Here is a 26393-nt window from a genome sequence, read left to right as displayed (position 1 = left end):
GCTTCAGTAAGAGGCCATATTCATTTCTGAGCCACTTTTGTTTCTCCGTATTTCACCTGTGTGACTGTGCAAGCTGGTGTATTCATCCTGTCAACCGTGGAGAGCTGCCAGGGAGCCTATAAATCACGTGTTACCAACTAGCAACAGGATGCAATTCAGGAAACAACTGGTGGTTAACATTACAATGGCAGCACCTTGACTGCGTGTGCCGAGGGGATGTGACCAGACTAGGCCTGGCAGATGCAGACCTACTGCTACTACTACAGCTGTACTGTACACTCCACAGGTCATTTCCCCCTCTCTGCCTCGCTCTGCTACGCAGTACGCTCCCCATTACAGAATACACAAACACTACTAAACATGAAATGAGCACCAGGCTGAACCTGAACCTTCCTTGCATTGCAAAAGACTGCATGTTGAAACACCACAGTACACCATAAACACACTGGACGTACAAGCACATGTATGCACATCACACACAGAGAGCTGGTGTTTCATTCATCACAACACTGACAAGCACACCCAGCAAACCAAATGAGCCTCCTACCTTTTGTTTGAAGGAGATCGATTTCTTTAGTTAAGCAGTCAATGTCGATCTGCAGTATCCTGTTGTTGCATCGCAACTGCTGCATTTCCTCAATCTGATAAGAGAGAATGAATCAGGTTCATATAAACCACCATTTACAGACAGACAGGCAGCACTGTCTGCTGAAGAGACACAGTGGAGGAGTAGAGAGAGTGACAGCCTAGGCACAAGCTGTACAGTACTGACACACAACACAAGCCTAGCCTATATTACGTCAATGGAGGTGCAGGGAGCCAAGTGGGCTAACACCGCAGAAGGAGAGTTCTCTCCAGATCTCTCTGGCCTAGTGAATACACAGAATACACAACTCAAGAGCTACTGAGCTGAACTCCAGGCCTTTAACTTGACCTTCCATGTCCCCTTTTTCCTCTCCTGACTAACACACTGATAGCTGACAAAAACCGAAAACTCAAAGCACCACTTGATTTTGCATTCTGATATATTTCAACAAACTCACAGCTGCACGCTTAATGTAATGTTGGGTGAAAACATGGAAGTGTGTGTGCGTTTTGAATCATGGATTCCTTCGAAACATACAGTAAATACACTATGTGACTTAGGAGTGAGTTATGAAGTCAAATTGCCATGGATCTACTAAGACTGAGCAACATCTCAAACATGCCGTACCCATTTGAAGTCATTTCTTATCAAGTCGGATATCTATGAAGATAATATGCAGTTAAATCTGTAGTAAACAAAGGTGACCAAACTAAACACATGAATACAGCACAGGAGGATGCTGAGGGGAGGACGGCTCATAATAATGGACGGAACTGAGCAAATGGATTGGAATTAAATACCTGGGAACCATGTGTTTGATGTATTTGATACCACTCCACTGATTCTGCTCCAGTCCTTACCACAAGCCCGTCTTCACCAATTAAAGTGCCACCAACCTCCTGTGACAGTAGCTAGGAGAGTAGCGTCTGTGGGGACTTACCGAGGGGATTTGGGACTGGGAGTTGGATCGTTCTAGCCGTCTCCTGGTCAGATCGTTCTCCATCTCGTTGACTTCCTCTTTTAGCTTCTCTAGCTTCTTCTTCTTCAGCTCCAGCTCATGCCACAGCCGGTCCATGCGGGCCTTCTGGTGAACCAACAGGGCTGCAAGATACATAGTACACATTAACACAAAACAACTGACATGGGGGCAGACTGATGGCTTTGATGGCTTAGACCAGTGCTCTCCAACCCTGTTCCTGGAGAGCTACCCTCCTGTAGGTTTTAACTCCAACCCTGTTCCTGGAGATCTACCCTCCTGTAGGTTTTAACTCCAACCCTGTTCCTGGAGAGCTACCCTCCTGTAGGTTTTAACTCCAACCCTGTTCCTGGAGAGCTACCCTCCTGTAGGTTTTAACTCCAACCCTGTTCCCTGGAGAGCTACCCTCCTGTAGGTTTTAACTCCAACCCTGTTCTGGAGAGCTACCCTCCTGTAGGTTTTAACTCCAACCCTGTTCCTGGAGAGATACCCTCCTGTAGGTTTTAACTCCAACCCTGTTCCTGGAGAGCTACCCTCCTGTAGGTTTTTGGTATTTTATTAGGTTGTGAAAGCCACAGCTACTCTTCATGGGCTCCACACAGAACATTAAACATAACATAATACACAAGATTAATAGACAGGAACAGCTTCAGGACAGAACTACATACATCTAAAAATGGCACACATAGCCTACATATCAATACATACACACAAAAGATGGCCTTGTGCCGTGAGGTGTTGTTTTGTCTGTTTTTTTTAACCAGGCTTGCTGTTTATTTCAGCAATATGAGGTGGAAGGGAGTTCCATGCAATAATGGCTCTATTTAATACTGTACACTTTCTATCATTTTTTCTGGATTTTTGAGACTATGAAAAGACCCGGGTGGCATGTCTGGTGGGATAAGTGTGTGGGTGTCAGAGCTGTGTGTAAGTTGACTAAGCAAACAACTTGGAATTTTCAACACGTGAATGTTTCTTATGAAAAGAAGTGATGCAGTCAGAATCTCCTTAACTTTTAGCCAAGAAAGACTGGCATGCATAGTATTTACAGTGACTTCGGAAAGTATTCAGACCCCTTGACCTTTTCCACATTATGTTACGTTACAGCCTTATTCTAAAATATTCAGACCCTTTGCTATGAGACTCGAAATTGAGCTCAGGTGCATCCTGTTTCCATTTATAATTCTTGAGATGTTTCTACAACTTGATTGGAGTCCACCTGTGGTAAATTCAATTGAGTGGACATGATTTGGAAAGGCACACACCTGTGTATATAAGGTCCCACAGTTGACAGTGGATGTCAGAGCAAAAACAAAGCCATGAGGTCGAAGGAATGTCCGTAGAGCTCCAAGACAGGATTGTCGAGGCACAGATCAGGGAAGGGTACCAAAGCATTTCTGCAGCATTGAAGGTCCCCAAGAGCAGTGGCCTCCATCATTCTTAAATAGAAGACTCTTCCTAGAGGCCAAACTGAGCAATCGGGGGAGAAGGGCCTCGGTCAGGGAGGTGACCAAGAACCTGATGGTCACTCTATTAGAGCACTTGACCTTCGCTGTGGAGATGGGAGAACCTTCCAGAAGGACAACAATCTCTGCAGTACTCCACCAATCAGGCCTTTATGTTAGAGTGGCCAGACGGATGCCACTCCTCAGTAAAAGGAACATGACAGCCCGCTTGGAGTTTTCCAAAAAGCTTCTAAAGACTCTCAGACCATGAGAAACAAGATTCTCTGGTCTGATGAAACCAATATTGAACTCTTTGGCCTGAATGCCAAGTGTCACATCTGGAGGAAACCTGGCACCATCCCTACGGTGAAGCATGGTGGTGGCTGCACCATGCTGTGGGGATGTTTGGCAGGGACTGGGAGACTAGTCAGGATCGAGGGAAAGATGAACGGAGCAAAGTACAAAGGCATCCTTGATAAAAAAAAAACTGCTCCAGAGCACTCAGGAACTGAGTGGCTTAGGTACAAGTCTCTGAATGTCTTTGAGTGGCCCAGCCAGAGCCCGTACTTGAACCCGATCGAACATCTCTGGGGAGACCTGAAAATGGCTGTGCAGCAACGCACCTAATCCAATCTGACAGAGCTTGAGAGGATCAGCAGAGAAGAATGGGAGAAACTCCACAAATACAGGTGTGCCAAGCTTGTAGCGTTATAACCAAGAAGACTCGAGGATGTAATCGTTGCCAAAGTTGCTTCAAAAAAATATGGATTAAAGGGTCTGAATACTTGTGTAAATGTGATATTTCAGATATATATTTCTTTATAAATTTTCTAAAATGTCTAAAAAACAGTTTTTGCTTTGTCATTATGGGGTATTGTGTGTTGTTTGATGAGGAAAAAACTAACAATTTAATACATTTTAGAATAAGGCTGTAACATAACACAATTTGGAAAAAGTCAAGGGGTCTGACTACTTTCCAAATGCACTGTGTATTAGCCCACTAATTACAATGAAGAGCAAGATGTGCCGCTCTGTTCTGGGCCAGCTGCAGCTTAACTAGGTCTTTCTTAGCAGCACTTGACCACATGGCTGGACAATAACCAAGATAAGACAAAACTAGAGCCTGCAGGACTAGCTTCGTGGAGTGTTGTGTAAACAAGCTGAACATCTCTTTATTACGGACAGACCTCTCCCCATCTTTACATCCATTGAATCCATATGTTTTGACCATGACAGTTTACAATCTAAGGTAACACCAAGTAATTTAGTCTCCTCAACTTGTTCAACAGCCACACCATTCATTAACAGATGTAGCTGAGGTCTACAGCTTAGGGAATGATTTGTACCAAATACAATGCTCTTAGTTTTAGAGATGTTCAGGACCAGTTTATTACTGGCCAACCATTCCAAAACGGACTACAACTCCTTAAGAGTTTCAGTAACTTAATTAGCTGTGGTTGCTGACACGTACAGTCATTGGTAAAAAATAGAAAAAAGTAAAGGTGCCTAGAAAACTACCCTGGGGTACACCACACCCTATTTGTATGACATTAGAGAAGCTTCCATTAAAGAAAACCCTCTGTTCTATTTGATAGATAGCTCTGAATCTACGATATGGCAGAGATTGAAAAGCCATAAAACATATGTTTTCTCAACAACAGGTTACGGTCAATAGTATCAAAGGCTGAACTGAAATCTAACAATATAGCTCCCACAATCTTCTTATTATCAATTTCTTTCAACTAATCATCAGTCATTTGTGTCAGTGTTGAGTTTTCACGCCAACCCCAGTTGTAACTAACCTAATTCAGCTTATTAACCAGCTAATTAATATAATTAGTTGTGCTAGATTAGGGTTGGAGTGAAAACCTACAGGACGGTAGCTCTACAGGAACAGGGCTGGAGAGCCCTGGCTTAGACAATCACTGAGAGCTGAAGGGCCAGGTTGACAACCAAATTTACAGTACAGGCTTACCGCTATAGCTAAATGCATTTCCCCTTTCGGAAATATCCGAAATATCCGTGCAGTGGGCTGAGTAAGAATCATACATTGAGTAAAAATCATACAGTTCCATAATTGTTCTTCATTTCATGGCCTACTTCAGAAAGGGATTTTGGGGGAGTCAACATTGATCCTGGGAAAATGTTGCTTATAACGCATCATAAGTGTTATATTGTCTTATTACGCATTCATAAAATGCTACATGCTATGCGGAAATTAGCTGTCCCTGCTTTTCTAATTGTAACATACAGTGACAGTCTAGGCCTACATGTCATAAACCATTCACCTCAACAACTACTACCCCCCATGAACAGAAATAACAAAGTAAAGAACAAAAACAATACCAGGCCAAGCCAAACTGGGAATGTCATGTGAGCCAGAGAGGAATGCATGGAGAGGGCAGCCTGCAGTGAAAGATAAGGGGCAGAAGACCTAGGCTCAGGGCCGTGGAGAGAGAAGAGAAGCCCCACAGTAGTCACAGCAGCATGAGTGAGCGCCTAGCAAGACCCACAGGCACTGACTCGCACGTAATCCAGTCAAAAGTCCAAAAAAGGAAACACTGCGCTCCAACACATTTGACTCACACTGCCGCAGTCAAAGGGCTGTCAGTGTAAATCCAGCATTATTGCAGCCGACTCATGCTGCAATCACACCCCTCTCCATGCGAGTCACCTTTAAGAATGTATCTATCTACTCCCTCAAATCAGGCTTAGATGAAGCAGGGTTTTAAGACTGATGGCTATTTAATGAGACCAGCGTCTACACAATTTGGCTTTAAAAATGCATTAGTGTCATCATATGGAAATCCAAGTTAAAACAAGGCATAAACGATAAGCAATAGTCAAATTACTTTCTTGGCAGAATGCAGTGGAAAAAGCATTTACTACTGGTGGAGAAAAGTGTATACTATTCCTTATTGTTATGAGGGCAAGTTACTCTCTTCAAAATTCCTAAAGCCTCTTTCAACCATTATACTTTGTAAGTGGATGTTATATCTCTTTGGCCACTTGACTTTTGTTGCACAACTTGATCTGCATGTGACTGAGGGATACTGTTGTTCAGCCTAAGAATTGCACAATGATCCTGGTGTGTTTATATAATTCCATATACTGTGAACGTCGACAATGCAAAGCAACTAACAGATGAAAGAGTTTAGGAACCCTAATCTGGTCTCACCTTGTGTGTATGCTGCGTCATCTGAGCCCATGCTGAGTCTGCGTGGCTCGCTGGGCCTCTCCCTGTGTACAGACAGTGGGTCTGAGAGATGATGTGGGTCAGGCTCCACAAAATGGTGGTCCGAGGGGAGGCTGAGGAGGTTGGTAGCCTCAAAGGTGGGGGACACGACGCCGGGGGACACCGCTGGGGGCTTGTTGGGGGACACGGTGATTTTGAAAGTGTACTTGGTGTTGGGCTGGGTGACCACCACTCGGGGCGAGGTGGCTGTGCCTGCCCCTCCCATAGACGCGCGGGACTTGGGTGGGTGGTGGTGGATGTAGGCGGGGCCCATGCTCACCTGGCCCCCCATATTGCGGGGCCCCTGGGACCCGTGCGGAGGTGGTTGAGCAGAGATGTAGACAGTTGGAGGGTTTCTGCCCCCACCGTCATCGTTATTAGCAGTAATGTAAAACTTGGGCTGGGAGCGAGAGCCGGATGAGGACATGTTGGCCTCTTCAGAGGGGGTGGTAGCAGCAACAGTGGGCGGGCTGGCAGAGATGTAAACAGTGGGCTGGCTGCGGCTCAGACCTGGGCCTCCGATGGACAGGGGGGTGGTGGTTGGGCCAGGTGCTGCCCCGACAGAGGAGGAGGATGAGGGGCAGGAGGAGGAGGTGGAGGAGTTGGAGCGGGGGCCACTGCTGGTGCGCAGCATGGCCGTGGTCGTGGTGGAGTTGCTCCTCTGAGGAGATTCAAGTTTGATCTCTATCTGGTTCTTGCGCGGTCCGGTGGAGATGTTCTGGATGTTGTACTGGCTGAAGGAGGACATGCCTAAGGGCATGCCAGAGGAGGAGGCACCAGAAGAGGAGCCCTGACCTCCAGAGGGGGCCTGGAGGATAGATGAGGGGGCCTGTGGGTTGGTGGGGGAGCTGATGGGCATGTAGACATGGGAGGTCTGGTGGCCCTGTGACTGGTGCTGTGAGGTATGTGAGGAGCCGTGCTGGTGCTGCTGGGATGAAGGGCCTGTCCAGGAGCCAGGTAGTGAGGTGGGATGGGAGATCTGGTAGATCTGCTGCTGGGGTTGGGAGGTGGGGCTGTACTGGGCCCTTCCTGCCTGCTGCTGAAGCTGCTGCTGGCTTTGCCGGGTTGTACCGCTGGGCTGGGTCACGTAAGGCCTTATGTAGATAGAGTTACCCTGTGGACTGCTCAAGCCGGACTGTGTATGGGGCCCGCCGTGTATGTGCAAAGAGGTGGGGGTGTTGCGACCCGTCTGGATGTTGGGGGCCAGGGTGACGGTGATGGGGTTGAAGCGGGGCATCTGCTGGCCATGTTGGCCCATGGATTGTCCTTTCCCCCCCAGCTGGTAGAGTCCCAGGTGCTGGGGCGGCTGGGTCTTGCGCGTGGGCTCCATCACGCCAAACACATTGAGGCTGGCGGGCACCTGCACCGGGGCTGACTGGGGCTCCTGCTGGAAGAATTCACTATTCGGGGGCTGTCCTGTCTGTAGGGGCCCGTCACTCAGGCTAAGACTGTGGGACAGTGTCCTGCTGCCGTTCATCCTCAGGCCGTCCCTTCCCGGGGTCGCATGCACATTCTGAGACTGAGACTGCAGGCCCAGGTTCAGCTGGGTCATGGGATTCCGGAACCTGATGAAGCTGGGGTCGTCAGTGTAGTTGAGTTTGCCTCCTTTGCTGTACAAGTAGCCTGGGCTTACTTGAGACAGGTACTCACAACAGGCGTCCAAATTGTTGTTATTCTGAGGAAAATAGAAGGTTCAAATCAGTCATTTGCGATGAGAACTGGTGTTACTATATATATATATATATATATATATATATATATATATATATTTGTAACTAATGGATTGAAATGAGGAGACACCAGACTCACATGCAGAACACACTGGGAAACAACACCCTCTGGAACTTCAGGGAACTTCTGGCGCAGGTCGTGCAAAACCTGAATGTCAATCTGGTGGCTTCCCTGGGCCATTCGTGTATTGCCAGGTCAAGACTGCTCTGCTTGCTCCGTTCAGCACACTGACGATGCCTCAGTGGTGGCAGCACCTCAGCCACAGCTTGAGCATCTTCTGGAAAACAAACACAGAGATGCTTAGGCTAGCACCCAGAGTTGTAACCCGCACACACACTGTTTCATACTCATACTCTCTTGATCTAAACACAGTAAAGAGACAGTGTGTACTGTATGTGTACCAGTCTGTGTAGGCGTATGCGTGTTGCAGTGACAGGAAAGCAGGGATCACATACAGGAAAGAGGAAGGGGGGATACCTAGTCAGTTGTACAACTGAATGCCTTCAACTGAAACGTGTCTTCCGCATTTAACACAACCCCTCTGAATCAGAGAGGTGCGGGGGGCTGCCTTAACCGACATCCACATCTTCGGCGCCCGGGGACATAGCAGCCTATTCAAACTTCATACTAGTGATAAACACCCGTCAGACATTTTAAAGTCGCCTATTTCATTATGGTGGTGAGCTTTCAAAACAATATTTCAGAAACCCTTGTAATATATGAAAGGCATTCATTTCACAGCCCTTCCCATCCCCAAAAGCCTCTTAATAAAAAAGTAGGAAACCACCTTGGACTATTGAGGAAGCAAAGCCTTTCAAACCGATCTTAACGTCAACATTCTATTATTAAGGACAGAGAAGACCCAAACAGTAGTCCCCAGTGTTGCAGCAATCTGCACATAATCATCAGTTAAGCCTCAAAGTCAATACCAGCACTACAGTGGAGCTTTGAGGCAAGCAGAAACATTGCCTTACTTCTGATAGACCAGCCAGAGCACGGAGAAGCAAGGCCACAAAGTGTGATGCTGACCTTCAAGAGCACGGAATTGCTGATTAAGCTCTGTGACAATTTTGGCCTAAATTGAACTTCACGAGTTAAAAGCACATACTTGACCTAAATCTGACTTTACAATGAGTGAGGATGAGTATTCAAGTGAAAAACGGAATCAAAGAGAAGATACTCCGCTATGACAAACCATCAAAGTGTCAATACAGGACTAAGATTAAATCGTACTACACCGGCTCCGACGCTCGTCGGATGTGGCAGGGCTTTCACGGACTACAAAGGGAAGCACAGTCGCGAGCTGCCCAGTGACACAAGCCTACCAGAAGAGGTAAATTACTACTATGCTCGCTTCGAGGCAAGCAACATTGAAGCATGCATGAGAGCACCAGCTGTTCCCGGCGACTGTGTGATCACCGATGTAAGACCTTTTAAAGTCAACATTCACAAAGCCGCAGGGCCAGACGGATTACCAGGACGTGTACTCTGAGGTTGCGCTGACCAACTGGCAAATGTCTTCACTGACATTTTCAACCTATCCCTGACCAAGTCTGTAATACCAACATGTTTCAAGCAGACCACCATAGTCCCTGTACCCAAGAACATCAAGGTAACCTGTCTAAATGACTACCGACCCGTAGCACTCACGTCTGTAGCCATTAAGTGCTTTGAAAGGCTGGTCATAGCTCACATCAACACCATTATCCCAGAAACCCTAGACCCACTCCAACTTGCATACCACTCCAACAGATCCACAGATGACGCAATCTCTATTGCACTCCACACTGCCCTTTCCCACCTGGACAAAAGGAACACCTACGTGAGAATGCTATTAATTGACTACAGCTCAGCATTCAACACCATAGTGTCCTCAAAGCTCATCACTCATCACACAAACACCTCCCTCTGCAACTGGATCCTGGACTTCCTGACGGGCCGCCCCCAGGTGGTAAGGGTAGGTAACAACACATCTGCCATGCTGATCGTCAACACGGGGGCCCCTCAGGGGTGCGTGCTCAGTCCACTCCTGTACTCCCTGTTCACCCATGACTGCATAGCCAAGCACGACTCCAACACCATCATTAACTTTGATGATGACACAACAGTGGTAGGCCTGATCACCGACAGCGATGAGACAGCCTATAGGGAGGAGGTCAGAGACCTCTCCCTCAATGTGATCAAGACAAAGAAGATGATTGTGGAATACAGGAAATGTACGGCTGAGCACGCCCCCCATTCTCATCGACAGGGCTGTAGTGGAGCAGGTTGAGATCTTCAAGTTCCTTTGTGTCCACAACACCAACAAACTACCATGGTCCAAACACACCAAGACAGTTGTGAAGAGGGCACGACAACGCCTATTCCCCCTCAAGAGGAAGGCCCTAAAAATAGCCAAAGACTGCAGCCACCCTAGTCATAGACTGTTCTCTCTGCTACCGCACGGCAAGAGGTACCGGAGCGCCAAGTCTAGGTCCAAAAGGCTCTTAACAGCTTCTACCCCCAAGTCGTAAGACTCCTGAACAGCTAATCAAATGGCCACCCGGACTATTTGCATAGACCCCCCCTTCCCCACCACCCCCATGTTTACACTGCTGCTACTCTCTGTTTATTATCTATGCATAGTCACTTTACCTGTACCTACATGTACATATTACCTCAATTACCTTGACTATTCTGTGCCCCCGCACATTAACTCTGATATTTTATTGTTGCTCTTTAATTATTCGTTATTTTCCTATTTTATTTATTAACTCTTTTTATATATATTTTTTACTTCAGTTTGTTTTAGTAAATACTTTCTCAACACTTATTTTTCTTAAAACTGCATTGTTGGTTACGGGCTTTTAAGTAAGCCTTTCACTGTAAAGTCTACCTACACCTGTTGTATTCGGCGTATGTATTTTATTTGATATATTCACAGTGTTTAAGTCGCTCACTGAGCCCAACTCCACGAGGTAGTAGAGGCCGCCATCACAGCCGAAACAGAGACGGGAGGTTCTTCTCTCATGGCAGAACATAAGTTATTTCGACGAGAAACAACCCCATCACCTGGCAAAATGCAAACCTCTATCGATAGCTTGAAGGTTACTCTAGAGCAAAATAATCAACTGTTGACCCATATTGAAAAGAAAAATGAGGAACATGACGAAAAGCTAATACAACAAGACCAGGCTATTAACTACCTGATGGGCCCGGAAAAGGAATTGCAAAAGAAGGGAGACTTTTCATGTCGTAATAATATTCACATTTTTGGGGTCTAAACCAATGCAGAAAGGGTGCAGAAAATGTCTACATTTGTGGACAAGATGCTGAGGGAGGTCTTGGAAATCGATGCTTCAACACCTTTGGTCATACAAAGGGCCCACAAAACGGCACCTGCAGCCCAGAGTAGGCCCGGAGTGAAGGACACACCTGCAGCCCAGAGTAGGCCCGGAGTGAAGGACACACCTGCAGCCCAGAGTAGGCCCGGAGTGAAGGACACACCTGCAGCCCAGAGTAGGCCCGGAGTGAAGGACACACCTGCAGCCCAGAGTAGGCCCGGAGTGAAGGACACACAGAGGCTCAGCGCTATCATCGTGCTCCTTCTCAACTTCAAAACTAAATAGGAGATAATTTAGCTGTCGAGAACCAGGTGAGAACTATTCTACAAGGACAAGTGCATATCTATCTTCAATGACTATTTTTTAGAGCTGTTAGGGAAGAGAAAAGATTATGATGGGATCACGAGAGAATTAGCAGCCAAAAACATCATATACTCTCTGATGTACCCTGCGAAGCTGCGCATCACCCATGAGAGCAAGACCCACATCTTTGATTCTGTACTTGATGCCGAGTCCTTCCTGCGCTCCATTGGGATTACACCACCTTCCAGACCCGAGGACTGGGTCAAAAAAAATAGCTGACTATGTGGCAAATTTTTGGGCCCAGAAGGAGTAAAAAACAAGACACAAGACCCAAGAAGTAGTCTAAATCTACAGTGGAACATTGTCCAGTCCACATTGATACCTGAAGCGAGCCCTTCTTAAGGACTGGAAACTACCTGGTCTTATGATCATAACTGGGACCTTATTGTTGGACTAATTCATCAATCTTTGAGTTCCAGTTTGTCAGGATGATAAGGTAATGATTTCATCTGGAACAAACAGAAGAGCCTTCTTTCCTCATTCCCACTTTCTCTTTTAGTAGGCCACAGAGTAAACATGATTCATTTTTAACATTGTTTTATGGCAATTACATATAGACTACCCAAGTGTAGGTTATTGAAAATATTTGCCTAAAAGGCTATGGGGCTATATTTCATAGTTTATAATGGAGTGCAGGGAATGCCTCATCCATGTGGGTTTGGTTATGGGCTCCTCGCCCTTTTGGTTTCATATTTATTTTTGCGTTCATGCTTCTCTTTAACGAATAGGTTGCTGAAGTGAAATTATCAAGTGATAAATATTACATCAGATATGTCACTTAGTTTCCACAATTGTCCCACACCACCAAGATCTGCCAACCAGGAATGTGGCAGTTTTATGTGTTCTACTTTTAATTTCACTGTTCGTGCTCCCTTCGTTCTAGTGGAGACACTTATTTTTGTGTTGATGTTCTTGGTGTTTCTGTGTGTGTTTTGTATTGACATGAAAAACAAAGGAGCATATCTGTCTGCAGATGGATACAAGGGAAAGGTCAATTCAAATCAAGGTCTGTAGTGTTTTATATTGACACTTTATACGGACAATGAAACCACTTAGCGTTTTGATTTATTGCATGAAGGGCTTAAACCACGTTATTCAACGGAAAACAATATTGAAACAGCTAAAAACAAATGGATTGTGACGTTGCCCTCCTTCAGGAGACCCACTTATCAGATGAGGAGCACAAAAAGCTTAAATGGGAATGGGTAGGTCAGACTCCTCAAAAGAAATGGTGTTTGTATACTGCTTAATAAGAGGATGTCTTTTCCATCGAAAAAGAAGGTAACTGATTCAGAGGGTAGGTTTGTTACTATTTAATTACTATTATTTAGCATACCTTTTACTTTAGCTTACTTGTATGCACTAAACGATGATTCCCCACAATTTATGAATAGATGTTTCTTAGTGATTGCTGAGCATTCAAATACACATTGTGGAGTTGGAGGTGACTTTAATTGCACATTATCTACACATTTGGGCAAGTCACAACCAGGTGGTCCCATATTAAAAATATCTAGAGCAGTTCAATTTCCCTTTGAAGAACAGGGGTTTATTGATATTTTGAGGGAGTTAAAAAGCAATTTTTTTGTCCATTAAAATAACATCAAATTGATCAGAAATACAGTGTAGACATTGTTAATGTTGTAAATGAGTATTGTTGCTGGAAACTGAAGATTTTTGGGGGAATATCTACATAGGCGTACAGAGGCCCATCATCAGCAACCATCACTCCTGTGTTCCAATGGCATGTTGTGTTAGCTAATCCAAGTTTATAATTTTAAAAGGCTAATTGATAATTAGAAAACCCTTTTGCAATTATGTTAGCACATCTGAAAACTGTGTGAGATTTTCACGAGACTAGCATGGTGTAGCATGGCGAATGTCTTTCGTGCATGCCCCCACACTCTTGATCTATTTCTAACCTCACTCTTTCAAAACTTCCTCTAGTGGGAGGCTCAGAATATGCCAGTGAAAACATTGTGACAGTAGCACACCCGTTCTCCATTCTGCTTCTAAACCTGCGCTGTAGGCCCGGAAAAGCCTACAGAGATCAATCCAATGTGGGTAGTGCTAAGTAGGAACATCCTGGATTCTCTCAGTTACAGGTCCCTTGATGGTAATCCAATCCATCAGATTAGACGTCGGGCCAAATGAAATCCAGAAGCGTCTTTAAGAATATTAAACTCAAAGTATGCTTCTCTGATAAGGGGCGTAAGGCAGTGCAGATTCTAGGCCTTTTGTGCCAAGGAGATGACATAGCAAGTAGCAGTGCTGTCTTATCTAAGCTGTGAGCATGTGTAAATGTCATAACTGAGGAGATGTAAATCTGGATGATAAACCATCCCACCAGAGCTGTTGATAACAGGGGGAGGGGCTACTGTCAGAAGAGGGAGCCCGCAGCAACAGGGCTCTAGTCCTAACAGGAACAGCCTGAGACTGCCTCAAACAAGACCGGCTGGGATACCTTCTGAAAACTGGCATTATATTCAATTGGATGGTACAATGAAACTAGCTTGATTGTGACACACTATTGAAAATGTGCACTCACATGAGAAAAACATTTAAATAATGTTTCAAAGTGAGACACTTTAAATCAAACATAATAACAGAGGCTGGTACATAATGTTCTTTCATCCCAGGCACTCAAACCATCAGTCAATGACTTCTTTTGTCCTTTGCAATACAAGGAAATGGAATGTTTTGCAATCATACCACCAGACTGAAGAATACATTTCAGTGCGTCAAAAGAAAGGATCACACGCTAGTGCTGAGTGGTTAGTGCTTTTTGGGTTCGGTTCAGTTTGTTTGATTTTTCTATTTTTTATCCCGGTTTTCCCTTTCAAACATGAAATGCATTATGAAATAAGGACATAAAAATGATTTTAGAGCTTCTCTCAGCCATCACATGCCTTCTTCCTGACAATGACAGCGGGTTGAATGCTGTAACAACACAGAATAATATGAATAACAGTTCATAAAGGTAGTGAATGCCCATTACCGCTTATCACTTATTAACCATAATGTATTCACATTACTTGACTTTTTTATTTTTCATTCACTCTGTCACGCCCTGACCATAGAGAGCCCTCGGGGTTCTCTATGGTGTTGTAGGTCAGGGTGTGACTAGGGGGGGTGTTCTAGTTTTCCTATATCTATGTTTTTTTTGTATGGTTCCCAATTAGAGGCAGCTGATTGTCATTGTCTCTAATTGGGGATCATACTTAAGTTCTCCATTGTTCCCACCTGGGTTGTGGGATATTGTTTTGTGTATGTGCATGTAGCACCACTGTTGTCATGGTTTGTTTATTCTTTTGTTTGGAAGTTTCGCTTTATTAAAAGATGTGGAACTTTAATCACGGTCCGTCTCTCAAAACAGCCGTGACACCCTCATACTACCAACTGGGGTTATTTTGACCTATTTTTTTTATTATAGCCCAAAGGTTTATAAAAAATCCTCAATTTTTTCATGACTTTGTGAATCAACTTGTTCTTAATAAATCTAAATCACTGTTTAGTGTAGAGGTCGACCGATTAATCGGAGTGGCCGATTAATTAGGGCCGATTTCAATTTTTGTGTGTTTTTTTTAGACCTTTATTTAATCTTTATTTAACTTGGCAAGTCAGTTAAGAACACATTCTTATTTTCAATGACGGCCTAGGAACGGTGGCTTAACTGCCTCGTTCAGGGGCAGAACGACAGATTTTCACCTTGTCAGCTCGGGGGATCCAATCTTGCAACCTTACAGTTAACTAGTCCAACCCAATAACGACCTGCCTCTCTCTCGTTGCACTCCACAAGGAGACTGCCTGTTACGCAAATGCAGTAAGCCAAGGTAAGTTGCTAGCTAGCATTAAACTTATCTTATAAAAAAACAATCAATCATAATCACTAGTTAACTACACATGGTTGATGATATTACTAGATATTATCTAGCGTGTCCTGCGTTGCATATAATCTGACTGAGCATACAAGTATCTAAGCATCTGACTGAGCGGTGGTAGGCAGAAGCAGGCCCGTAAACAACTCATTCAAACAGCACTCTCGTGCGTTTTGCCAGCAGCTCTTCGTTGTGCGTCAAGCATTGTGCTGTTTATGACTTCAAGCCTATCAACTCCCGAGATGAGGCTGGTGTAACCGAAGTGAAATGGCTGGCTAGTTAGCGCACGCTACTCGCTCTGAGACTTGGGGTGGTTGTTTCCCTTGCTCTGCATGGGTAACGCTGCTTCGATGTGGTGGCTGTTGTCGTTGTGTTGCTGGTTCGAGCCCAGGGAGGAGCGAGGAGAGGGACGGAAGCTATACTGTTACACTGGCAATACTAAGGTGACTATAAAAACATCCAATAGTCCAAGGTTAATTAAATACAAATGGTATAGAGGGAAATAGTCCTATAATTCCTATAATAACTACAACCTAAAACTTTTTACCTGGGAATATTGAAGACTCATGTTAAAAGGAACCACCAGCTTTCATATGTTCTCATGTTCTGAGCAAGGAACTGAAACGTTAGCTTTCTTACATAGCACATATTACACTTTTACTTTCTTCTCCAACAGTTTGTTTTTGCATTATTTAAACCAAATTGAACATGTTTCATTATTTACTTGAGGCTAAATTGATTTTATTGATGTATTATATTAAGTTAAAATAAGTGTTCATTCAGTATTGTTGTAATTGTCATTATTACAAATAAATAAATACAAATCGTCCGGTTAATCGGTATCGGCTTTTTTGGTCCTCCAATAATCGGTATCGGTATCGGCGTTGAAAAATCATAATCGGTCTACCTCTAGTTTGGTGTATCTGTATCAATATGTGGGTCATTTTGACCCTAGCCAAAAACACCTAAATCCACCTATAGTCATTTGATAGATTGGATCTTTATTTGAATCTAGGTTTCTCTGGAGACTTAATAACAAGTTATCCACACCACCAGAGGGTGGAGGGGGACCTGTTATCCATACCACCAGAGGGTGGAGGGGGACCTGTTATCCACACCACCAGAGGGTGGAGGGGGACCTGTTATCCATACCACCCGAGGGTGGAGGGGGGACCTGTTATCCATACCACCAGAGGGTGGAGGGGACCTGTTATCCATACCACCAGAGGGTGGAGGGGGACCTGTTATCCATACCACCAGAGGGTGGAGGGGGACCTGTTGTTGGTGTGTATTCTGATACTACAATAAAATTATGGTAAATCGGGTTTTTAGAACTTTTGTTGATTGTACTTTGGAAAAAAGCTGCACATTATTTAAGGGAAACATTTGCAGGTAACTGCCGAAATAAAGGAAACCCAAATAAAGTGTCTTAATAGGGCGTTTGGCCAACACGAGACAGAACAGCTTCAATGATCCTTGGCATAGATTCTACAAGTGTCTGGAACTCTATTATTTTATTTGCCCCACAAGTTCTGAGCTCAGCTCCAAGTGATTTGAATTTTGGAAATCTGTTCCAAAGTATTCCCACTCGTAATAGAAAAATACTGTATATGTGATCATATAGAAAAGTACACAAGGTTTTTTGTCCTGCGGCTGAATCGCATATGGCTTACATCGTTTTCATGCTCATCAAACCACTCGTGCCCTGTGGATGTGGGCATTGTCATCCTATGGGGGAAAAGCCATGGTAGCCAAAACAATGGCCTACCCAGCATTTTATACATGACCCTAAGCATGATGTGATGTTAATTGCTTAAGCAGGAAGCACCTGCTTTCAATTCACTTTGTATCCCTCAAGTGTTGGCCTGCCCAGCAGAAACAAACGGAAGAGAGCTGAGCACAGGCAAAATCCTAGAGGAAAACCTGGTTCAGTCTGCTTTCCAACAGCTCGACAATAACCTAAAACACAAGGTCATATATACAATGGAGTTGCTTACTAAGACAACATTGAATGTTCCTGAGTGACCTAGTTACAGTTTTGACTTAAATTGTCTTAAATCTATGGCAAGAATTGAAAACGGCTGTCTAGCAATGATGAACAACCAACTTATAATAATGGGCAAACAATGTACAATCCAGGTGTGCAAAGCTCTTACAGACTTACATAGAAAAGACTCACAGCTGTAATCGCTGCCAAAGGTGATTCTAACATGTACTGACTCAGGGGGTTGAATACTTATGTAATCAAGAAATAAACTTAGCAAAAAAAGAAACGTTCTCTCACTGTCAACTGCGTTTATTTTCAGCAAACTTAACATGTGTAAATATTTATATGAACATAACAAAATTCAACAACTGAGACATAAACTGAACAAGTTCCACAGACATGTGACTAACAGAAATTGAATAATGTGTCCCTGAACAAAGGGAGGGTCAAAATCAAAAGTAACAGTATCTGGTGTGGCCACCAGCTGCATTAAGTACTGTAGTGCATCTCCTCCTCATGGACTGCACCAGATTTGCCAGTTCCCGCACATTTCTGGGGGGAATGGCCTAGCTCTCACCCTCCGATCCAACAGGTCCCAAACGTGCTCAATGGGATTGAGATCCGGGCTCTTCGCTGGCCAAGGCAGAACACTTACATTCCTGTCTTGCAGGAAATCACGCACAGAACGAGCAGTATGGCTGGTGGCATTGTCATGCTGGAGGGTCATGTCAGAATGAGCATGCAAGAAGGGTACCACATGAGGGAGGAGGATGTCTTCCCTGTAACACACAGCGTTGAGATTGCATGCAATGACAACAAGCTCAGTCCGATGATGCTGTGACACACCTTCCCAGACCATGACGGACACTCCACCTCCAAATCGATCCTGCACCAGAGTACAGACCTCGTAACGCTCATTCCTTCGACGCTAAAGGCGAATCCGGCCATCACCCCTGGAGAGACAAAACCGTGACTCGTCAGTGAAGAGCACTTTTTGCCAGTCCTGTCCGGTTCAGCGACTGTGGGTTTGTGCCCATAGGCAACGCTGTTGCCGGTAATGTATGGTGAAGTCCTGCCTTTCAACAGGCCTACAAGCCCTCAGTCCAGCCTCTCTCGGCCTATTGCGGACAGTCTGAGAACTGATGGAGGGATTGTGCGTTCCTGGTGTAACTCGGGCAGTTGTTGTTGCCATCCTGTACCTGTCCCGCAGGTGTGATGTTCGGATGTACCGATCCTGTGCAGGTGTTGTTACACGTGGTCTGCCACTGCGAGGACGATTAGCTGTCTCCCTGTAGCGCTGTCTTAGGCAGTACGGACATTGCAATTTATTGCCCTGGCCACATCTGCAGTCCTCATGCCTCCTTGCAGCATGCCTAAGGCACATTCACGCAGATGAGCTGGGACCCTGGGCATGTTTCTATTGGTGTTTTTCAGAGTCAGTAGAAAGGCCTCTTTAGTGTCCTAAGTTTTCATTACTGTGACCATAATTGCCTACTGTCTGCAAGCTGTTAGTGTCTTAACCGTTCCACAGGTGCATGTTCATGAATTGTTTATGGTTCATTGAACAAGCATGGGAAACAGTTTTTAAACCCTTTACAATGAAGATCTGTGAAGTTATTTGGATTTTTATGAATTATCTTTGAAAGACAGGGTCCTGAAAAGGGGACGTTTCTTTTCTTTCTGAGTTTATTTGACATGTCATCTGTAATCCATGGCTCATATGGGCCCTGAAAGGAGACCTGTGGAACCAGTGGAGATAAAAAAAAAACAAAGCTCCTATTGCTGAGCTGTTATTCCCAGTGCCAGAGCTCTTACCTGCAGCTCCAGGCTAATTTCTGGAGGTAACAGCCCCTGCCACGCTCTGTCAATGGACTGATTCACTCGGTAGGAGTGGGTGCAGCTTAAAAAAATGTCCACATCAATTTAAGAAAAAATGTAATGTGAATTAACGATCAACGCACGGGAGCCTTCGGTAGAGAGATTTTAACTAACTTCCAAACAAACAAATACTTAATCTAGGCCTGCATGTTCATATGGATATGATGATGAATGCAACTTCGTTACACTTACACAACCTGTAGCGTGTTACTTTCCTAATTTAGTGTGTAGCTGCAGTAGGTAAAGTTCACAGCTTCTATAAATGAGAGCCCGGAGGGTTGCAGTTCCAAGGTAACCCTATCTGTGGGGATCAGATATCATTATATATGGCCATTGGCCAGAAGATTTTCCTCTGATTGATAGAAAATAGAGGCCAATTACACAGGCAGCCAGGCAGCATTTTCCTCCTCCAGTCCCAGTGCCTAACACACCTTTCAACACCAACAGCCCCTTGGGTTAAACCAGCTGGTACATCTTCTGGCTATGCCATCAATACACCAGGGCCGTTACCACGGTGAAAACCATAAAATCCCACAGTCTTCAATCAGAGCAGTCCTCTGCAGCATCAGGCACCAGGCAGCCACACTGTGTGGAATGTCTAACTGCCTCGCAAATGTAAACAAATAAAGGGTCTAATTGGCAGTGGACGCTCCGAGGCCTGCTGGCAGGCACCCCAATCATCCAGCATGGCCGTGCTTATGCTGGAGTGTGTACACACAGACACACGCACGCTACTGTGCAAACACACATCTTCTGTGGGTCAAGGTAACATTCACTTCAAGTCTTTTCTTCTTATTGGTGTCTTTAAGTAGTGGTTTCTTTGCAGAAATTCGACCATGAAGGCCCGACTCACGCAGTCTCCAATGAAAAGTGGATGTTGAGATGTGTCTGTTACTTGAACTATGTGAAGTGCAATCTGAGGTGCAGTTAATTGCCGATTTCTGAGGCTGGTAACTGTAATGAACAGCAGAGGTAACTCTGGGTCTTCCTTTCCTGTGGTGGTCCTCATGAGAGACAGTTTCATCATAGCGCTTGATGGTTTTTGCGAATGCACTTGAGAAACTTTCAAAGTTCTAGACATGTTCTGGATTGCTGACCATGTCTTAAAGTAATGATGGACTGTCATTTCTCTTTGCTTATTTAAACTGTTCTTGCCATAATATGGACTTAGTCTTTTACCAAATAGGACTATTTTCTGTATACCACCTGTATCTTGTCACAACACAACTGATTGGCTTAAACGCATTAACTTCTTGAGTGTAGGGGGCAGTATTTTCATTTTTTTGGCAAAATAACGTACCCATTTGAAACTGGGTACCCAAATTTCTCTGGCTCAGAAACTAGAATATGCATATAATTGTCAGATTAAGATAGAAAACACTCTAAAGTTTCCAAAACGGTCAAAATGTTGTCTGTGAGTATAACAGAACTGATTTTGCAGGCGAAAACCTGAGGAAAATCCAACAAGGAAGTGCTGTTTTTCCTGAAAGCTCTCTGTTCCATTGGATGCCTTGCCTACATTTAAAGGGATATCAACCAGATTCCTTTCCCTATGGCTTCCTCAAGCTGTGAACAGTCTTTAGACATAGTTTCAGGCTTTTATTTTGAAAAATGAGCGAGAAAGAACCCATCGCGTCAGTGGATGGCTGGGTGCCAGCAGAGTTTTTCATGCGCAACAGCCCTTTTCTCTCTCTCGCCTATGGAAGAAGCTATATTCCGGTTGACATATTAGCGATTATATATTGTAAAATCAACCTGATGATTGATTATAAAAAACATTTTACATCTTTCTACGCACTTTACAGATACTATCTGCGATGTTGTGACCGCTCAAGCCTGTGGATTTCTGAACATAACGCGCCAAACAAATGGAGGTATTTTGGATCTAAAAATAATCTGTGCAAACATCCGAAGATCATCAAAGGTAAGCGATTCAATGTATTGCTTTTCTGACTTTCGTGACCAATCTACTTGGCTGCTAGCTGTTTGTAATATTTTGTCTACCGAGAGAGGTGTTCTTACATAAACACTTGTTATGCTTTCGCCGAAAAGCTTTATTGAAATCTGACACGCCAGGTGGATTAACAACAAGTTAAGCTGTGTTTTGCTATATTGCACTTGTGATTTCATGAAAATTAAATATTTGTAGTAATTTAATTTGAATTTGGCGCGCTGCAATTCAGAGGATGTTGATGAAAATGATCCCGCTAACGGGATGGTGCGTCAAGAAGTTAAGGGAAGAAATTCCACAAATTAACTTTTAACAAGGCACACCTGTTAATTGAAATTGATTCCAGGTGACTACCTCATGAAGCTGGTTGAGAGAATGCCAAGAGTGTGCAAAGCTGTCATCAAGGCAAAGGGTGGCTACTTTGAAGAATCTGGGCTGGTTTTGACACCTTCACACTCATACATTAGGGAGGAGAGGAATCTCCCTCCTGCTCTTCAGTATCAACCAAAGTAATGCCTTTGTCCCCCAGAAGCCTTTTGCCGCAAAAACTATAACACCCAAAAAGTGAATACTGGAAAAATATTTCTAAGATGGGAATGTTAGAAATGGTCAGTGGGGATCTAAAGAATAATCATACCATATTGCTTGTCATTTTGTGATGTTATTAAAAAATGTATGAACCAAATACTGTAACTTAGGAAGGAAACCCCCTTTGGCTGTCATCCAATACATTGTGAATACAATATGTAGAATGTAGAACAATGAAACTATTTTTGTTAAGATAAGAATGTGATTTTGGTTTTCAAATGAGATAATGGTTTTTCATGTCCTTTGCACATTAACCCCTCTGCGCACGGAACCCGCTAGCGGGCTGAAATTCCACAACATACGGTGATCGCTACATAAATAGTCATATTAAGCATTCATGAAAATATAAGTGTCTCACATGTATCGAAAGCCTATAATCTTGCTAATCCAACTGCATTGTCAGATTTAAAAAATGATTTATTGCGAAAGGATACGATGCGATTATCTGAGCATAGAACCCCATAAAAAAAAACTATTTTAAACAGCACAGGCGTAACATAATCACAAACTGCATTAAAATAAATAGTTTACCTTTGACGATCTTCGTCTGTTTGCAATTCCAATGCTCATTGTTACACAATGAATGATCTTTTGTTTGATAAAATCCGTTTTTATAGCCTAACACGAAACATTTTGTGAACCGTGTGTGTCGTGAATTCCGTCTCATTCCATTTTCGACGACACATTCCAGGTAAATAACCCACACAGAACGTGACTTTTCCAGTCATGTTTGGTTTCACTGCAATCAACTGGTTTGTTTGTAACACAATCAAACGTGATGGGCCATTTCGCGGGACTGTTTCAATATTGACTGAAAGAAACCGATTTGAAGATAACAAGTCATGACATCATTGTGCACCAATGATTTGCCCGCTGTTTCGTTGATTGACTGTCTTTTAACCCAATGACCACTGATCGTCTTGAAATCTATCTGGGTAGATAGCCAATGAGCTGAGCTAAACGGCAATACGCCATGTTTATGTGTTGCAAGACCAACCCATGTAGTAAGCTTCAGCATAAAGTGAGTCATTCGCTATTGAAGTTTCATACCGGAAGAAGCTACGCATATTACGCACTGCAGTGTTTGGTGAATGCGCAGATTCAGCTGTTTATATATCAATCATTATGGCGACTAAGTCAGGGAAAGCTAAATCTAAGTCTAGATATACAGATGTACACACTATTTTAGAATAAATTGATTGGGAAGGTGAGACAGAGATTGTTGAAGGACGCTTCATTTAGCGATTGTGGAGGAATATTTTTTGAACGGGAGAGGACATCGTTTTGGACTGGTAAGTTCTTATCATGCTAATGCCCTTGTTTGAAATGAATAATATAAAATATTATTTGTGATTTTTTTTTAAATTTAGAAGCAATATATAAACATGCAATGTCATGAAATGTGAGATGCGTGTGTCTGCCGCCCCACCCCAACCCACATAAAATAGCCTATTTGAGGCTGTTGAGGAGAGGGCAGGACCACATCAATGGCCAAAGTGAAATGGAGACAGTAGATACAGCTGGTCTGTTGTAATATAATAAAGACAGTAGATATAGCTGGTCTGTCATAATATAATAGAGACAGTAGATCTAGCTGAAATGTCATAATATAAAAGAGACAGTAGATCTAGCTGGTCTGTCATAATATAATAGAGACAGTAGATCTAGCTGAAATGTCATAATATAAAAGAGACAGTAGATCTAGCTGGTCTGTCATAATATAATAGAGACAGTAGATCTAGCTGAAATGTCATAATATAAAAGAGACAGTAGATCTAGCAGGTAATAATAATATAATAATATATTCAACCTAATATATTCAACTTTCAACCTTCAACTCTCTATATATATCTGTTTATTATACCTGTTGATACAGGGCTCATATGTGAAACTATTCTAACTGAACATTTTCTTTCACAGTGACACTGACTCCGAATGGGAGTCTTATCTGGTGTCCTGTGTGAATTTAGGTATGCTCTCTCTAATTCTCTCTTTCTCTCTCTCGGAGGACCTGAGCCCTAGGACCATGCGTCAGGACTACCTGGCATGATGACTCCTTGCTGTCCCCAGTCCACCTGGCCTTGCCGCTGTTCCAGTTTCAACTGTTCTGCCTTCAGCAATGGAACCCTAAACTGTTCATTTTTACTCTTGAGGTGCTGTCCTGTTGCACCCTCTACAACCACTGTGATCTCCACCCGGCACAGCCAGAAGAGGACTGGCCACCCCTCATAGCCTGGTTCCTCTCTAGGATTCTTCCTAGGTTTTTGCCTTTCTAGGGAGTTTTTCCTAGCCACCGTGCTTCAACACCTGCATTGCTTGCTGTTTGGGGTTTTAGGCTGGGGCGATATTAATAGATTTGATATGATAGAGGACTGAGGGTCTTCCAAATATTGAAAGTGTGTAAATAGTTATCCATGTTATTTTGTAAATGTATATATATATTTTTTTTTCATATATTATTTTATCAATAATTATTTTTGCCCCCATTTTTTTCTTTTCTCTTTTTCCTCAATTCTTTGGGGGGGGGGGGGGGGTTATAATACCATTTTGGTATTTTGTATATAGTTACAGTGCCTTGCGAAAGTATTCGGCCCCCTTGAACTTAAGGACCTTTTGCCACATTTCAGGCTTCAAACATAAAGATATAAAACTGTATTTTTTTGTGAAGAATCAACAACAAGTGGAACACAATCATGAAGTGGAACGACATTTATTGGATATTTCAAACTTTTTTAACAAATCAAAAACTGACAAATTGGGTATGTCTTCAGGCGGAAATTGCACAAAGTAGGGGGGGAGCTGCAAGAGGTTTTAAGTAGCCACGCCCCGAATGAGGTCAGAAGAGCGGGTCGGTGTGGTGGAACTGTCCTTTCTGACCAGAGTGCTTAAAAGGACTCGCTAAGAATTAACATACCATACCAGAAGACGTGAGACCGTGGTCCACATGTTGAAATGGTTGGAAACTCTGAAACTCGCAACACTAGATGAGAGGATAACCTCACCTACCAGACCAAAACATTGTCGGGTTGCTACTGTCGTGTAAAGTGGTCGGAAGGCTGAATAATTATTTTAGACCAGAAAACGTGTAGCTGTGTCTACACGGCTGAAAATGGTGAGAACTTTGAATCTCCACACGAGGTGAAGAAGATAAAGACTAGATCTTAACATTGCCAGTCTGCAGCTGGGCATGGAAAAGTGGTCTTCGAACTTTGACTAAAGACACAAGGTGGGAAGGAGAAAATCCCATCTCAGACAATCACAGAGTGTCTGTCCTATTTGAACACTCCACTACAAGACCAAGACAAATAATAAGAAGGGCATTGTGACCTCTGGTGGACAATCAGAGCCTGACACCGAAGCGGAACACTAAAACTTCCCCATCAAAGGATTGATTGGTTTCAACAGAGAGACAACAAACAAAGAAATCTACAAGTAAATGCATTCATGATCTCTTACCTAAACGGGTGGTGGTTCGTGTGCAGAGTAAATTATTACTTTGAGGGTAGCTTCCAAATGTATCAACGATAAGTTTGACTCTCATTGTCTCTCCCTATCTACCCCTCCCTCTTGTGGTAACCAAGCAGTCATGCTGTTGTTAGTCCACTAGGGACTTTACTCATGTGTTAAGTGTTTATGTTATTCTGTGTTATTATTTAGTTAGCTAGTAAATAAATAATTTAACAAATCTTGTGTAGTGCTGAATCATAAGTAAAGCTGGGGTTCTTGCTGATCCAAGGAGTATGCGATGTTCAGAATGAGACTGATATGAGGTAATGATTAATAAGTGACTGTTATTGATATATAACTTATAACTTAGAGTTTCATTCGGGAGATGGTAACTTGTTAAACAACTTCTACCGTGGGGCCCCAAATCCTAATGAGTTAATTGTTACATTATTAATTTAATTGGGTAACAATTAAACATAGTTAGTTGATTCGATAAATAACAGTCATCACATTAATGAAAGTCACGTCACGAGACAGCCATGATGGAAACCGCTCGTCTTAAAGAGTGGGGTACCTCAGATTAGAGCCATGCTGGAAACCGCTCGTCTTAAAGAGTGGTGTACCTCAGATTAGAGCCATGGTGGAAACAGCTCCGATTAATGCGTGGTGTACCTCAGATTAGAGCCATGGTGGAAACAAACTGAAGCCAGGCCTACCGAGGGGACTAGTTCTCCCTCTCTCTAACACACACATTCTCATATTCACCCACACACACACGCATGGGTGACACAGACATACGGGTGACACACACGCACGTGTGACTAGGGCTGTGACGGTCATGGAATGTTGGACAATGGTAATTTTCCAGCCAAATGACCGCGGTCATTGTAATAACCATTTTAATAGCAATAGACGCATGTGCTGCCTTTACGGTTACACAATTCGGTTACACAATTCCAGGAACTTTCAATAAATGACCTGGTTTTCCCTAAATCCCGGATTGCC

The 26393-nt window shown here is 43.6% G+C and overlaps 1 protein-coding gene across 10 annotated transcripts in view; it reads right to left on the bottom strand.

The window, feature by feature from the left end:
• The window catches only part of LOC110529530 (TGF-beta-activated kinase 1 and MAP3K7-binding protein 2), a 70440-nt gene that overhangs the window by 7674 nt on the left and 36373 nt on the right, over positions 1-26393 (bottom strand). For 6 of the 10 annotated variants that reach the window (XM_021611781.3, XM_021611783.3, XM_021611782.3 and 3 more), the window contains exons 2-5: positions 8052-8250; positions 6186-7917; positions 1527-1687; positions 548-641 (exon numbers count right to left, since the gene is read on the bottom strand). In XM_021611781.3, coding sequence (XP_021467456.2) covers positions 548-641; positions 1527-1687; positions 6186-7917; positions 8052-8153 — 2089 coding nt within the window. In that variant the 5' untranslated portion in view covers positions 8154-8250. The remainder of the gene's footprint in view (positions 1-547; positions 642-1526; positions 1688-6185; positions 7918-8051; positions 8251-26393) is intronic. The other 4 variants (XM_090242738.1, XM_036984922.2, XM_090242737.1 and 1 more) reach the window with 1 other exon arrangement.

This window comes from Oncorhynchus mykiss, chromosome 8, assembly GCF_057628025.1.
Source record: "Oncorhynchus mykiss isolate SJ-2025 chromosome 8, ASM5762802v1, whole genome shotgun sequence".
In the NCBI taxonomy this organism is placed as follows: Eukaryota; Metazoa; Chordata; class Actinopteri; order Salmoniformes; family Salmonidae; genus Oncorhynchus; species Oncorhynchus mykiss.
The sequence above is the reverse complement of the archived record's forward strand: the minus strand, read 5'-3'. Positions and strand labels throughout refer to the sequence as shown.